At 39.4% G+C, this 16,900-nt stretch overlaps 1 protein-coding gene across 1 annotated transcript in view; it reads left to right on the top strand.

Annotated features, from left to right (window-relative positions):
* LDLRAD4 (low density lipoprotein receptor class A domain containing 4) overlaps positions 1 to 16,900 on the top strand; it is a 227,044-nt gene that overhangs the window by 43,290 nt on the left and 166,854 nt on the right. The window contains exon 2 of the mRNA XM_083360739.1: positions 3,497 to 3,983. Coding sequence (XP_083216865.1) covers positions 3,944 to 3,983 — 40 coding nt within the window. The 5' untranslated portion in view covers positions 3,497 to 3,943. The remainder of the gene's footprint in view (positions 1 to 3,496; positions 3,984 to 16,900) is intronic.

Raw genomic sequence — 16,900 nt, 5'->3', positions numbered from 1 at the left:
GCCATTTCTATAACAACAAATGAATCTAATCAGTGAAGCCCAAAATCCCCCCCTTTTTTAGTCATCAAGTTTTTGACACCTTGCTAAGCACTGGTAGTAGTCAAATATTGTCATGTCCTAAAAGTGGTACAATCTGTGAAAAAGTTGAAAAGCCCTGGTCTACGCATATGCCTTCTCTCTCACACACACACCTAAGGCTTCTCTAGCTGCTGGTTTCATGGCTTGAATGCTATTTTGTTTTCAGACAAACAGCCTTCCCAATTGTGTTCAAATGATACAGCCATACTTCTCCAACCCACATATTATAAAAGAGTAGTTTTATTGAATCTTTACATGTGGACTGGCAGCGCCAGAAATTAGTGTAATTGTGTGTTTGGGATTTTTCTGAGAGTTTATCATCAATAAATGTTTTAAATATTAAGGGCCTTCAATCATTGTCTGTCTGTCTGTCTGTGTCTTCTTCCTGCCTCAGCCTGGAATGAGGATCTGCTTTGCATTTTTCTGTGTTCCGAATTCATTTTAGTTGAGCCCCTGGGGATTAAAATATTGTTTTACCAGCTATTAAAATGTTACAATCATACTGTATAAAGTTCACTTTCTCCAGCAGGAAACAAAATTTTATACTGGCATGTCTTTTTACTTTTCTCTCAACACTTTCAAGTTAAGATTCTGATTGAAGTCAGAATCTGAAGAAAGGGCTGGAGGAAAATTACTTGTTTACACTTGGTTTCGGGCTAAAAATGGTTAGAAGAGAAGAGGCAGAATCTTTCTCTTCCAACAATCAGCAATTTTTGCTAGGTTGGATGACATAGTGGCATATCAGCATTCTTGAATATGGGTAGTGTTTGTTGTTTTTGATAGTGGCACTGTTTCAGTCTAGAGGTTCTTCTGACCCTGTCAATTTTTTTAAAAATAAAAGGCATTCCTGGGTGTTGTTGGCTGAGGATTACTTATTTCTTGGTCAGTGGTTATAAAACCAAAGACTGCTTCCAAGTTTTGATTCCTAAAATGTTCTAAAGCATCTTGGCAGTACATCTGCAAATCAATACACTTTTCACAGCAGTTATAATAGCAAGTGAATTTACTGTTGAGAGGAAGACTTTTATTTTCTCACATTCAAGCTATTATGTTTATAAGTGCTGAGGAAATGTGATATACTTACAATAAAAATAGTAGCTCAAGAGAAAAATTGCATGTCAGTTGGAACGTACGCTTATATTTATTGTGTAGATTGTCCAGAAAAGCACCAAAATATTCAGAGCTGTAATGATCTTCTCCAGCCAGATTATGAATTCTGAGAATGTTAGTCCTAAAATACCACCAGTGCAGATGTTTGGGGAAACTTAGATAACCACCATTGTTTTTACCAGTCATATGAAATAGAACTATGCAAATCCTTAGAAAGATATGTTTTGGAATGTACAAAGTGTGCACAATGAATCTTTTCTCTAGACCAGGGGTGTCAAACTCGCAATGTCACGTGACGTGTTGCGATGTATTGTGATTTTTTTGCCCGGCAATGGGGTGGGCGTGGTTTTACTATGATGCATCCGGCCCACGGGCCAGCAGTTTGACACCCCTGCTCTAGATGGACATGATTACTTTGAAAGCGACTTATGTTTTGTTGCGATTGTGATGCATGGCCACTTTATTCCATTGCTCCTGCTTTCTGTGTTGAATCCAGACAGGTTTGACCAAATGATTAACCACATATATTGCTTGTTTATTGTTACTGGATATTAGTAACCTAGTTATAACATTATATAATTTTTAAAAAATAATATTTAACTTGTTCAATTTAGGCATAGCCTGACTTCAACTGAGTTTGGGTAGTGCACAATAAAACCAACAACAAAAATCAGGAAATAATAACTATGAGAGAGTAAAAGAATATCCAACAATAGCATATCTGGTTAACTGCACCCACGCACAACATAGCAGGGACCCCAGCTACCGCAATCCATAGCTTAAGAACAGTCAGGTCTTTAAGGTTTTCTGAAACATCAGAAAGGTGGAAGTGGTGTGTATTTTGGGGAAATCTCATTCTATATGACAGGGCTGTTACAGAGAAGACATGCTTCTGGGGTTCTGATAGGTGACATTGATATATGAAAGAGTGCCATCTTTGTTGGATTGAACCAATTGGGCTGCAATGGTATGTGGTAATGAACTTGGGAGACAAGGAGAACAATCAAGAGGCAGCTTAGCCCTCAGAAGGAATATGAGTGAGGCAAACGTCTCAGAAGGAGTCCTTCCTGGTTTCTTGGGCTGTAAAGGTGATGGGAGAGAAATGTACTTTCGAATTTATTCTGTTAATATAATCTTATGATAAAGTACAATTAGTTCACCTGGACATGCAACCTGTCTGGACTACCTCTCAATACTAAGGGGCTATCACAAAGAAGAGGTTATTCTCCAAAGCACCTGAGGGCAGGAGAAGAACCAATGGATAGAAATTAATCAAGAAGAGAACCAACCTAGAACTAAGGAGAAATTTCCTGACACTTAGAATGATTAATCAGTGGAATACCTCCAGAAGTTATTAATGCTCCAATATTGGAGGTTTTTAAGAAGAGATTGGACAATCATTTATTATTCAAGTGAAATGGGTAATTCTATGAAAGATAATGTGCCCCTCAAATGAACAGGCACAATGCCTTGCAAAGGTGTCATACAGGACTACCAAGGTATGCCCGTCATTGTCCACGCCACTAAATTCTGGAGCAGTTGAAGCTTTCGAGTGGTCTTGAAGGACAGCCCATGTAGAGTACATTGCAATTTAAGCTGAGATGTAATATAAAATAGTAATTATTATTATAACACAAGATGATGATGATGATATTATCCATTCTGTTGTATCCACCTAGAGTTTTTTTAAAAAAATATTGATTGGCAAAAAAATTCATATCTTTACTAATATTGTGTTTAATAGTTAGCTTTGAATTGATTTTTTAGGAAAATAGTTGAATTCTTGGCTATGTTATATGTGCATATTCTGAGGTTTTATCTCAAGGTAAATGTTGAAAGCACAATGTCATATCCAACTTCCTGTTTTATAATGCTTTCATAAAGTGAGAATAGGATCTGATAAAATGATAATTACATCTTAGAACTGGGGGTCTTGATTTTTTTAACTTTTTCCTATTAACTGCAATTTTGTTATTGTGCAGCTGCCCCATTTTACTAAATACAGCTTTTGAAATGTAAATCATATCATGTTCTAAAATGCATTATTGACATCATTCAAGACTGTCTTTGCATTTCAAAGGCATATGCAATCATACTTAGATCTCAACAAAATTCTAACAAATCCCCTTTAATGTGTATAATCAGTTCCTGCTAAATAGGGCTGTGTGTGTGTGTGTGTGTGTGTGTGTGTGTGTGTGTGTGTGTTTGTGCGTGTGTGCTTGTATGTGCGTGCAAGTGCTTTTATTCCTTGAATGTTGTAGATCTTACCATAAATCATCTTAAAACATCTTTCTGTTCAATTTCTTAGCCTGCACAAGCGAACGGTGAAGCTCAAAGTGATCACAGAAAAGGAGCGAAGAATACCTCTGGCTGACTCTAAGCAAAATGAGCACAGAAATAAGCGACAGAACCCTATGATGTTCTCCAAGCAGAGACTTAGACTAAATGTTGAACTTCTTTTTATGCATGGAATGGCTGCTATCTTCTTCACAAATACAATGGCTCTAATTCTTTGTCAGGACGGTTGAGGCACTTCACCTGCACTTGCCATCTGAATCTGAGACACATCCCATTTTCCCTAGGTCTTAAAGGACCTGAGAACAGGTGGGAACCGAGGCATGTTAAATGCTGGATTGGGATAAAAAAATGGACACTCAGAAGTGAAGATGGAAGTAACTTGATCGCTCATACTGCATAAACTGCCTCTGGAAAGGAAAGGTTAAGATTGGAGTCACAAGCTTTAGTGGAGAGCAGTATGCAGGAAGCTGGTTTTCAGGCCACAAATGCTTTCACAGGTAAGGATTTTATTGCACTGAACTATAATCTTCTGTTGCTTTTTTTGCATCAGATGTAAGGATTTGAGATGTGCAAATCAAAGCCTTGCATTCTTAAGGTTTATTACAGTTGTGTGTCAACAGTTGCTTTTATTGATATCCTTCTGATGAGGAGAATCAGATTAATGTCCAACTGGAGAAGCATTATTAAATATTTCAGTTAGTTTTCACTCTGTGCTAGGCATGAAACATGATAAAGGATACAAAGTTTTATATACATTTCCAGAATATTACGTGGTAAATTTTTCAAATATCAAATGCTAGATGACTTTGTATGTAAAAGATATTATTTGTATGTAAAAGATATAATTCATAAACTTTTATATTGATCTTGTTAAATTCAATATGCCTGCTGTTGAAAAACTGAAATAATGCAATATATGTTTCATCAAGGAGCTTCTCAAACTTTGTCAGTTAAAGCTTTTAACCTTTGTTTTTTTTGGATTTGGTCAGAAAAGCCTGGGAAATCATGAGCAATAGTAAGTGGTGACTCTTTGGACTCCAACAGAGGTTATTTGGAAAAACATAGTGGTCATGCAATGTAACTCTAGTCAGACATTTTTTTTTCATATGTGGGTGAACTTGGCAATTTAAATCAGCAAGAGATTCTGGATGTGGTTTGTTTCCATTTTTTCAGTTCAACCCTACAATAAAAAGAAATAAATATCAGGGTTACATTCATTTTTTTCACAGCTTGATTTAGTGAAATTCTAGTAGATACCATACTAATCTACCAAAGGAAATTTAGACACATTTTTCTAGCACTATTATATATTCTAATGGTTTAGTTGTTTCTGTTGGCAGAGATTAGAGATAGTGAGGTGGGTTGATTTTGTCATCTTGCAGAGTTAACTGACTGATCTGATTTTCTAAGAGTCCGGTCCAGATTATTGGATTACTGTGTTAAATTCTACTGAAGCTGATGAGACACTGATTTCAATACAGACTAAAGCTACTTACGTGAATCTGAATCCTAGCAATTAAAAATAAAGAAGTGGATATAATCCAACTCATCCTAAACTGTCCCACTGAAATTTTGGAATGTCTGTCGTAATGCTCATGTCAAGGATTGTTTATAAGAAGATCTCAGCTGCAAATGTCTTCTCTATAATAGGACTTTGTCCTAAGACATTTCCAATCTTTATATGCTTCCTCCAAGGCTGCAATCTGTTTCTGACCTAGGTGATTAGGAAAAGAAAACCCCCTGAAATGTGTACAGAAAGCTATATAGAATAGAATAGAGTAGAGTAGAATAGAATAGAATAGAATAGAATAGAATAGAATAGAATAGAATAGAATAGAATAGAATAGAATAGAATAGAATAGAATAGAATAACTTTATTGTCACTTAGAATGTACACTAATCGGCATACATTAAAATGAAATTTCATTGCATGCAGCTCTCAAAGGTCACCACCTTATAGAGCTTATATATGGCATATATGTGTATGCTGGTAATTTGCAACAAGTCAAAATTTTCAATGGAAGTTGATATAGCTAAAATTATGCCATGTTAGATAAAAACCATGTGAAATGGTTCTTAAAGAAAATTGCTGAATGGATCAAAATACTTTTTGCCATATTCATAATCTGTAAAGCGAGGTGTATTATTAGAGACACTGGTGACTGTTAAGCAAAATATATATATCCCCCAAAGTCTAGTTTCAGTTTAACGTGGCGACCACAACAGAGCCCAAAATGTTGATTGCCAAGCAAGACAGTTAAGTGAGTTTTTCCACTTTTTCCAAATTTTCTTGCCACAGTTGTTAAGTGAATGACTGCAGTTCTTAAGTGACATGGTTGTCAAGTGAACCTGGCTTCCCCATTGACTCTGCTTGGTCACCAAAGCTGATGACATAACCCTGGGACACTGCAGCCGCCATAAATATGAGCCAGTTGCCAAGCGTCTGAGTTTTGTTCATGTGACCGTGGGGATGCTGCAAAGGTTGTAAGTGTAAAAAGTGGTGATGTCAGTTTTTCAGTGCCATTGTAACTTTGAATGGTGGCCAAAAATACTTCTAAGTTGAGGACTAGCTTCTTCTTACGAAAAATAAAATAGCCTGGAAATGGAATGACAAATGAGTTGGAACATGTACGAAGATTAGAAGATAAAGATGTCCTTGAGTCAAGTTTCTGAAAAAAATGCAGTTGAAACCACATCCAGGAGGTTTCCTTGGCAGGGCTATGGAAGTGATTTGCCATTGACCTTTCAGCCTAGCCAGCTGTCTTGGAATTTTTAAGCAGTCCCACTTTCCAAGTACTATCTGTATTCATGTCAGAAGCCCCTACAAAGCTAACTGAAGGGTGCTTTTCGATTGAAAGGATTAGCCAGTGACAACACCGTTGCCCAGGAGACCCCCCCGACTACCAAAAATAATGCAATCTTTGGGGAGGCTCCTTTCATATCCCCCTTTCCAGGTACTAAACCCAATTGACCCTGCTTAGTTTTGAAAAATAAGTGAAGGTCAATTAGATGATGCCATGTTGAAAAGCAATATAATCTAATTTGCTTTTATATGCTTCCTCGATATACTGTAGGATGATATTATACTTAGGATGATTCTTAAGCTCTGTAATTTGTGATGACGTCTCTTGTGGTAATATTAAAACAAGTAAGATTATAGCCTTTGTTATATCATACATTAAAATTATTTCTGCCACAAGTTACTTCTATTTAGTGTAACATAAGGTTATGTAATATTTTGTGCTGAAAGTTGTTACTAGATATTCTGAACTTCACTTCATACACATAGAGAAAATTTCAAAATAAATAGAATTACAAACATAACCCTTTAACTAGCGAAGTTGTGGTCTTCAGAAGTATATTTTACATCTACATTAATGTTGCTTGACTATGAAGACTGCTACAATAGTTTGTGTTCTTATTTTAGAGGCACAATATTTTTAAAGCTTTATTTAGAAGGCCAAAAGAAAGAATAATGAAATAATTGGTCACCCTGATTTAAATAGCTTGCGGGAGGTAGCATAATGCTCACCAGGCAGTTTGGATTGTAACTCTAACCAGCTCTATCCAGCATGGCTAATGATCAGAAATAACAGGTGTTGTAAATAAAAAAGGTCTATTGCAGTTTTGCATGGTTTAATTTTCAAAAAAAGATTAAGAAATGATTAATCACTGACAATGTTTAATTATAGCAGAATATTTAAATAGTCTTTAATTTAATTTAATTAATTTAATTTATTAATATTTCTATACCGCCCTTCTCCCGAAGGACTCAGGGCGGTGTACAGGGCAAGAATAAAACACAGAGATTTACAAAAGATAAAAGATAATTAAATACATGCCCAATTAAAAATACAATTAATACATAGTAAAAAACCCCCAATAAAAATAGTAAAAACCCCACCAATCCCCCCTCAGGCCAGGCCGGCTTGCTCGAACAAGTATGTTTTCAGATCGCGGCGAAAGGAGCGAAGATCGGGCGCCGTCCGGAGCTCAACCGGTAACTGGTTCCATAGCACCGGGGCGCCCACAGAGAAGGATCTCCCCCTGGGGGCCACCAGTCGACATTCTCTGACCGGTGGCACCCTGAGGAGGCCCTCTCTGTGGGAACGCACAGGGCGGAGGGAAGTAGACGCCGGCAGCAGGTGTTCCCTAAGGTACTCCGGACCCCTGCCATGTAGGGCTTTAAACACCATTACTAGCACCTTGAATCTCACCCGGAAGACAACTGGTAACCAATGCAGCTCACGGAGCAGAGGTGTGACATGGGAGTATCGGGAGACTCCCAACACAACTCTCGCGGCTGCATTCTGTACCAGTTGGAGCCTCCGGGTGGTCCTCAAGGGAAGCCCCATGTAGAGAGCGTTGCAGTAGTCTAGACGAGAGGTTACGAGCGCGTGACTGACCATGCATAAATCATCCCGGCTTAGATAGGGCCGCAACTGGCGCACCAGGCGAACCTGGGCGAAAGCCCCCCTAGTCACAGCCACCATGTGATCTTCCAAGGTGAGCCGTGAATCTAGGAGGACTCCCAAGTTGCGAGCCCTATCCACGGGGGGTAATAATTCACCCCCCATAGAGAGAGATGGAATATCCGAATAGACCCGGGATGAAGGTATGCAAAGCCACTCGGTCTTGTCGGGGTTGAGTTGAAGTCTGTTCCTCCCCATCCAGACCCGAACCGCCTCCAGGCAACGGGACATCACGTTGAGGGCATCACTGGGGTGGTTTGGGGTCGAAAGAAAAAGCTGGGTATCATCAGCATACTGATGATACCCAACTCCAAAGCCACGAATGATCTCACCCAGCGGTTTCATGTAGATGTTGAACAGGAGAGGCGAGAGGACCGACCCCTGAGGAACTCCACAAACGAGAGACCTCGCGGTCGACCTCTGCCCTCCTGTCAACACCGACTGCGAGCGTCCCTGGAGATAGGAGGAGAACCACTGTAAGACCGTGCCTCCCACTCCCAATCCCCTGAGACGCCGCAGCAGGATACCATGGTCGATGGTATCGAAAGCCGCTGAGAGGTCTAATAGGACTAGAACAGAGGAATGACCCCTGTCCCGAGCCCTCCAGAGATCATTCACCAGCGCGACCAATGCCGTCTCCGTGCTGTGCCCGGGCCTGAAACCCGATTGGTACGGGTCTAGATAATCCGCTTCATCCAGGACCAAAGGGAGCTGATGCGCCACCACACTCTCAACAACCTTCGCAAGAAAGCGAAGGTTGGAGACCGGACGAAAGTTGTTCAATACAGCTGGGTCCAAGGCAGGCTTCTTGAGGAGAGGCCTCACCACCGCCTCTTTCAAGACGGCAGGGAAGCTACCCTCACTCAAAGAAGCTGATATAACTGCTTGGAACCAGCTGCGTGTCCTCTCCCGGGCTGCATAAACCAGCCAGGAAGGGCACGGGTCCAATAAACATGTGGTGGAGCTCAGTCTCCCCATAATCCTGTCCACTTCCTCCGGAGTCACAGAATCAAACTCCTCCCAGGTGATATCGACAAGACCGCCCGTGTCCTGATCGCCAGACTCTGCCCAGTCAGAGTCCAGACCGGTCCGAATCCGAGCGATTTTGTCCAACAGATAATTGTTAAACTCCTCGGCACGACCCTGCAAGGGTTCCTCCCTCACCTCTTGATTAAGGAGGGAGCGAGTCACCCTAAACAGGGCGGCCGGGCGATTATCTGCGGACGCGATAAGGGTAGCGAAGTGATTAGACCTCGCCACCCTTATCGCAGCGAGATAAGACCTAATGTAGGTTCTTAGTCGCAATCGGTCGGATTCGGATCGGCTGGACCTCCAACCGCTCTCTAGGCCCCATCTCCGACGCTTCATCTCCCGGAGCTCCGCGGAGAACCATGGAGCTCGACGGGATCTGCATCGGGTCAGGGGCCGCAAGGGTACAACTCGGTCAAGAGCCTCAGTGGCTGCCCTTTCCTAGGCTTCCACTAAGGCATCTGCCGAGCTGTGAGTGGGGGAGGCAGGTGGGGACCCCAGCGCTGCCTAGAACCTCTCGGGATCCATTAAGCGTCTGGGGCAGTACCATCTAACTGGTTCCACACACCCACGGCGGAGGGTAGCAAAGCGGAAGACCAGCCGCAGGAGATGATGATCGGTCCATGACGGCATAATAATTGGAGAGCCCCCACCAAGATCATCTAACCACCGACCAGATAAGAAAACTAGGTCAAGGGTGTGGCCTCCCTCATGAGTCGGTCCTGAAATTACTTGCGTCAGGTCCATGGCCGTCATGGAAGCCATGAACTCCCGAGCCAACTCAGATGATCCTCCCAGAGATGGTAGATTGAAGTCCCCCAACACTATAAGTTTCGGGAACTCAACCACCAACCCGGAGAGGACATCGAGAAGCTCAGGCAGGGCTGCTGCTGCGTGACTAGGCGAAAGGTACACCAGCAGCAAGCCCAACTGCGCACCAGGGCCGCATCTCAAAAAGAGAGACTCACAACCGACTATCTGCGGAACGGTGGCCTCCCGCGGACCTAAGGTCTCCCTCATAACAACAGCCACTCCTCCACCCCTACCCTGAGCCCGAGGCCGGTGTAGCACCCGGAAACCTGGTGGGCAAAGATCAGCCAGAGGAATACCGCCCTCTGGGCCCAACCAAGTCTCCGTGATGCAAGCCAGGTCCGCCTGCTCACACTCGACCAAGTCACGGACGAGAGGAGCTTTATTGACGACAGACCTGGCATTCAAGCACACCAGCTGGAGCTCAGGAGGCTGCACATCCTCACTCCCGGGACCTCGGGGCAGAACAAGAGGGTCGGAACGCCTCACCGCTTGCAAGTAGCGGAGAGGCCTTCCCTGAGATCGATACGGCCCTCTGTTCCTGCACCTGCTGCCATTCCCTAACGTCGTGGGAATGGGTAATCCCACGACTTGCCCTGGAGCCCCGGAGGCAACCGACCCCCGCTCCTCCCCCCCCGCGATCAATCCCGGACCTGACCTGAACAACGGTTGTTGGACTACCCTCCATATCCAAACAACCAAAAGAAGTTCCCACCCCCCTCCCTAACCTCCTAAAAATTTAGCCAAAAAACTAACCAGGGGCCTCTTAATTGGTTTATATCGGAGGCCCCTACCCGTGCCCAGCCATCTCTCAGGGACCCAACAATTGGGCCCTTCATCAAGAGGAGGTGTAAAAAGTAAGGCGGGTCGCTCCCAGGATGGGGGGACCCCCCTGAGGGCGAGTAAAACCGTACTAGGATAAGTCAGACGCATGATGGTTATTAATTAAGTCTGACAAAAGGCAGCAAGGCAGACCAGATCGATACGGGAGGATCTCAAAATAAATCGAAGGCAAATGACCAGAGTGCCAGCCCAGCTCCACTGCCACTAGAGCTGTAAACCCCGGAACAGATCGAATCCCGCCCTCTCACGGCGGTCAGGGCCGGGGAGCAGCCTGGTACATGCAACCGGGGGGGGGGGAAGCAATACCACCCAGAGCTCTCACCTCTGGGGGGCAGCAGATGTAAAATCTCAACCACTCTCCCACAGTGGTTGTACCCCGGACCTTCCAAAATTATATATTAGACTATATGTAAAGTGTATGTAAGTTTATGGATATTACATGATTAATTCAAAATCAGTTTTCTGTATGTATCCCAACATGGAAAATTACAAAGAAAGATTATAATACGAGTAAGCTTCCCCACAATTATTTCTCCACTTACTGTGTGATTCTGATGGAAAGTTTATGGTTAAAAAGCACACTCCCTTTGTTCTTGATACCTGGATACTTTCAGTTCAACCTTGTTCAAGTATCCCATTCATTAATTAACAGAGATGGCTAAACTTTAGAATTACAAGCAGTTCTCGCTTAAATTGCAAAGGGTTAAGAATTTTGGGACATTTGATAGAAGCATCAGTATTCTTTCCCAAAAGAAATTTCATTGTTCACAAATTGTGACAACACAAGTTCCACATAGAAGAGAGTTTGTATCTCAGTGGTAGTTCATGCTTTGTATGTCAAAGGTCCCAAGTTTAATCTTTAACATCTCCTGGTTAGTCTAGAAATGTTTCCTGCCTGAGAGTCGGGGAAAGCTACTGTTTGTCAGTACTGACAATACTGAGCTAGGCAGACTGACGGTATGACTCAATAGATTGGAACATCCTGTGTTCCTTTCACAACTTTGTATAAGTGCAAATCCAGCTGGCAATGCTTTAAAGCATCCAAAGATACTGTTGAGGGAACTATAATTATGAGGAGGCAATGACAGAGTGAAAAAAATGGCAGCAAATGATATAGCATAGTCTGCAAATCCCAAAAAGCTCTGCTATTATGGACCAGTCTAAATAAGGAAGAGAGAGAGAGAGAGAGAGAGAGAGAGAGAGAGAGAGAGAGAGAGAGAGAGAGAGAGAGAGAGAGAGAGAGAGAGAGAGAGAGAGAGAGAGAGAGAGAGAGAACAGATTGCCTGTTTGTGAATAAAGAAGTGATAGGTTGCTAGAAAATTTCCAAATGTTTATGAGTTAACAGGGTAATTGTTTCAAACTGTCTGCTTTTGGTATCTTTGATAAACTCCTTCAGTTTCTGTTCCTGTCAGATGCAAAATGACAGTTCAAGTGTCAGCTCCTCTGCTGATCACTGAACAAAATGTTGTGAAAGTTTCCTTTTGCTTACGACAAATCCTACTGGCTTTGGATGACTTACAAAAATATGCTCAGATAATATAATAATGAAACTCTAGAAGCCCTGTCTGAAAACTCTGATGTAGAGGGGGCTTACTTCAAATCCAGAAGCTGTTTGTTCCTTAATGTTGGCCCAACTTGTATAATTGACAAAGGTAAAATAATTGCTGATTCAGACAACTTTAAATTTCTTAGAATAATTTTTCCAGAGTGTGTTTTCCTAAACCAGTGCTCTCCAGATGTGTCTGTTGGCTGATGAGAGTTGCTGGTCCTAAACAAATTTGAGACAATTGTTCTGGAACTTCAGAAGGCTTAGGATATTAAGTTCAGATGTTAAAAAGTCCTTAAACCATTATTTAAAAGCACACGTGTCTGCTTTTAAATGATATTGATTAAGTGTGTGGTCCCAAAGACACAAAGCTAAACTTTCTGAGATAACGTATGACGAGACTGCTGATAGAAATTCTATCACATTTTGTGGCAAACGTTTTGGAATATTTTTTTCTACCACAAAAGAAATTTTTAACTGCTCATATTTCCCAATGTAAGTTTTTCTCATAAGAAATACATGCGTATCTTGACATTAATATTATTTTTTTTTATAATGGACCACAGTATTCTGGACTTTTCTGTTTACTCTGATTGTCAAATTAGTTTCATTAGAGATTTGAAAAACATAATATTTGAAACTAATGTTCTCAGAAAAGTTTGTATACAAATTTAACAGAATTATTAAAATGTAATACCATGATGTGCAAATCCAATCATTGTAGTTGATATATTATGGCTTATGCTTTATTGTAATATATGAGTAAAACCAATGTTGGTTTATCAAACTAACTGTAGTACAATAAAATGTGATCCTACATAGTGTATGAATCCTGAAAAAAAATATGCCTTCCAGAGAAGCCTCTCAATTCTGGTTTATTTGACATTAAGCCACACTGAGCTTGGTAAAAAAAATTATGAATAAACATTTATGAAAACCTGAAGCCACTGTAAAATGATCCCTTTCTTGGCAGAGAGCTGGACATTTTAAACTCTTTTACACTATTACAAACAGGTACTACTTTTTTTAATAAAAGAAAATGGCAACAATAATTCGCTGGGTCTGGATTTATGTGAACAGATGGTATTCAGGAAAGAATAGAGAAACTCCAGGGAAGTGTGAGCTGTCCACTGAGCCTTTTCTGGTGTTCTGGTTCTGACACTATCCCAATGCTGCATTATCTAATTCTGCAGTATTATGAGTTTTATTTTAAAAAAAAAACACCTAAGAGATGGCCAATTTTCTGGTTGCTCTGACATTTTTTCTCTCAATTTCCTCCCATGTGATTTAAGAAGCATTCATATAAGGAGTTTGCTAGCATAAATGCAGAGCTCAGTATTTCCTTTCATTTAAAAAGATGAGCACAGCCACAAAGAATCTGTCTTTGCAATAAACATCTGTGCAGAACCGGTGCTTCTGAGATTGACATTGGTAAAACTGCATAGAACACAGTCAGTGGAACCCGGATACACTGTTTGTTGGCTACGCGAGGGGGACATGAAACTTTGTAAACAGGGTAGATAGGGACTCAGAAAAGCATGAAATATTTGTTTAGGATATGAGCGATTCAGAAATTGTATGTTTATCCTGGAAGCTTAGACTATACAAACCCGTAATTTATATTGGCGGAAGATGAATATGCAGTCTGGATGTGTATTCAATCAGTGCAGAGTTAAATGGAAAAACTTGAAATTGCAAATGACACACTGTTTCCCCCCCTTCTGCATCTTATTATATTTGAGTTGTTTATCTTGAAAGAAATGCTCTGTATATTTTGTTACAAATATTGTTTCAGTTGTCCCAGGCAAGACATTGGACAGACATGGGACTGGCCAGTAAAGTGAAAAAAAAAAAGTTCAATGCAATTTCCACTGCAGCTTATTTTAAAGAATCAGTTATATATATATATATATATATATATATATATATATATATATATATATATATATATATATATATATATGGATCCTTGGTTTTTTGGGTTTTTCCCCGCGTAGAATTAAAGGTGTAGGCGCAACGTTTCGATGGAATCCCATCCATCATCATCAGGCTTCTGTTTCCTTCTTGAGAAGAAGGAAACAGAAGCCTGATGATGATGGATGGGATTCCATCGAAACGTTGCGCCTACACCTTTAATTCTACGCGGGGAAAAACCCGAAAAACCAAGGATCCACATACAGGCACCCGCGAAAACCTCAGAAAACATATATATATATATATATATATATATATATATATATATATATATATATATATATATATATATATATATATATATATATATATATATATATATATATATATATATTACATCTTCACTTATATATATATATATATATATTACATCTTCACTTCAGCTGATGGTCTTCTTACTAATACCTATTTAATGTTACACAGTACATATCACATTCCTTTCTCTCTAACTCATTTTTCTAGCCATTGATAGAAATTGTCCCATGTTCTAAAGTATACTGAATCTTCTTTCTCCTTTATCTTCAATGTCAATCTGTCCATTTCTGCACAATCTAGGTTTTCATTTTTTCTAATATCGAGCAAATACTATTTTTGATGCAGTTAATACATGTAAAATTAAGTACCGGTATATACATTATTTCTCATAATACCCTACTATTATGCCTAACAAGAACAATTCTGGCTTAAAGTCTATATGTTTTTAAATCATTTTCTCTAACCATATATTTATTCTTGACCAAAATCTTTTAGCTTTAGGGCATGTCCACCAGATATGACAGTAAGTACCTGGTTTTTGTTTACATTTCCAACACTTTTTAGCAGGGCTTTTTTTCTCATAGAATGCCCAGAACTGAGTTTCGGCACCTTTTTTGAATGGAACCTTGTAGGGTAGGCAAGGCGGGTAGTATGACATGTGTGAGTTCCGGCACCTTTTTCTTTTACAAAAAAAGCACTGCTTATTAGATTTATTTTTAAACAGTTTTGCTAATCTCACCAGTATTAAATGCCATCTATAAAATATTTTGTATAAGTTTTCTTTATATATTGCCACTTTTGTCATTTTAGAGTTTCTTTCCCATAAGCTTTGCCACTTTTCTAATTCTTTATTACATCCAAAGTTCTTTGCCCATATTATCATTTGTTCCTCTTCCATCTTTAAGCTTAGCAAACATTTGTAAAGTTTTTTAATCAGTTTTTTAATCTGTTTTCAGCAGTATCTGGTCAAATTTTGTCTGTTCTTCGTAAAATCCCATTGTTTTAACATCTTCTTCATATCTCATTTGAATTTGCAAATATGGCCACCATGACAAATCAATATCGTGCTGTTCTAAATCTTGTCTATACTTCAATTTCCCTTCATTGTCCAAAATACCTTTATAAGTCACAACTTTGTCATAGTTAATCAAGTTTGGGTAAGTAAATGCTTCCATTGTTGAAAGCCACCCAGGTATTTTAATATAAATTTTTGCTTTTTTCCCATTCTAAGGAAAGTGCATTTCAAATACAATGATTTTGAAAATATCTATGTCTTTTATTCTTCCCATACCACAGAAACGCATGCCATCCCAATTGTAGGTCATTCCCCTCTAGGTCTCTAAGTATTATCCACTCTTCTATCCATGTTAATATAGTTGCTTGGTAATATAATGTCTAGTCTGGCAGTCCAAGTTCTCCATTTTCTTTTGCTTCTTGTAGCATTTTCAGTCTAATTTTGGCTTTTTTTCCTTGCCAAATAAATTTCAATATTATTGTGTTTAGTTCATCAAAAAAGGTTTTTCCCAATCTTATAGGTACTGTTTGAAATAGAAAAAGTATTTTTGGTAAGATATTCTTTTCACTGATGCTATTCTCCCCAGCATCGAAAGTTGTAAATTTTTCTACTTTTCCAGATCTGGTTTTATTTGCTTTAATAATCTTACATAGTTATCTTCTTTAATTGTTGCACATCTTGCTGTTATATGAATTCCCAAATATTTAACTATTTAGAGGTTTATTCTTTTGCTAGTTGATTTTTTTTTGTTTTCTGTAAGATTTTTAGTTAACACTTTAGTCTTTTCTCTATTTATTTTCAACCCTGCCATTTCTCCAAATTCTTCTATTTTCTCCATAAGTTTGTTGCTTTTTTCAAGTGGTTTGTCTAGTATAAAGCCATCTGCAAATGCTTGTAGTTTACATTTTTCATCTTTTATCTCCAGTCCTTTAATTTCTATAGTCTTGCCTGATGTTTCTATTCAATACTTCCAGTGTTAATATAAATGGTAATGTGGTTAGAGGACATCCCTGTCGTGTGCTTTTTTAATATTAAAAGTTTCTGTAAAATCTCAATTTACAATTACTTTAGCTGTTTGTTTGTTATACATTGTTTTGATTATGCTTACAAAATTTCCTCCAAAGTCCATTTCTTCTAGTTGTTGGAACATGAATTGCCAATTTATGTTATCAAACGCCTTCTGTGCATCTAGAAATATTAATGCCATCTGTTTCCCTGGGTGGGTTTCATAGTACTCCAAAACATCTAGAATCATTCTTAAGTGATTTTTTATTTGTCTTTTAGGTAAAAAACCATTTTGGTCTGTATGTATGAATTCAGTCAGAAATTCTTTAATCTTTCTGCTTTCTGAGGCAAAATTTTATAATCTACATTTAGTAATGATATCGGTCTATAATTTTTTATTTGTGACAAGTCAGAGTCTTCTTTAGGTATTAAAGTAATATTAGCTTCTGTCCATGTATTTGGTAT

Source organism: Vipera ursinii (assembly GCF_947247035.1).
Source record: "Vipera ursinii genome assembly, chromosome: 3".
NCBI lineage: Eukaryota > Metazoa > Chordata > Lepidosauria > Squamata > Viperidae > Vipera > Vipera ursinii.
This window is presented reverse-complemented; position numbering and strand designations above follow the sequence as displayed.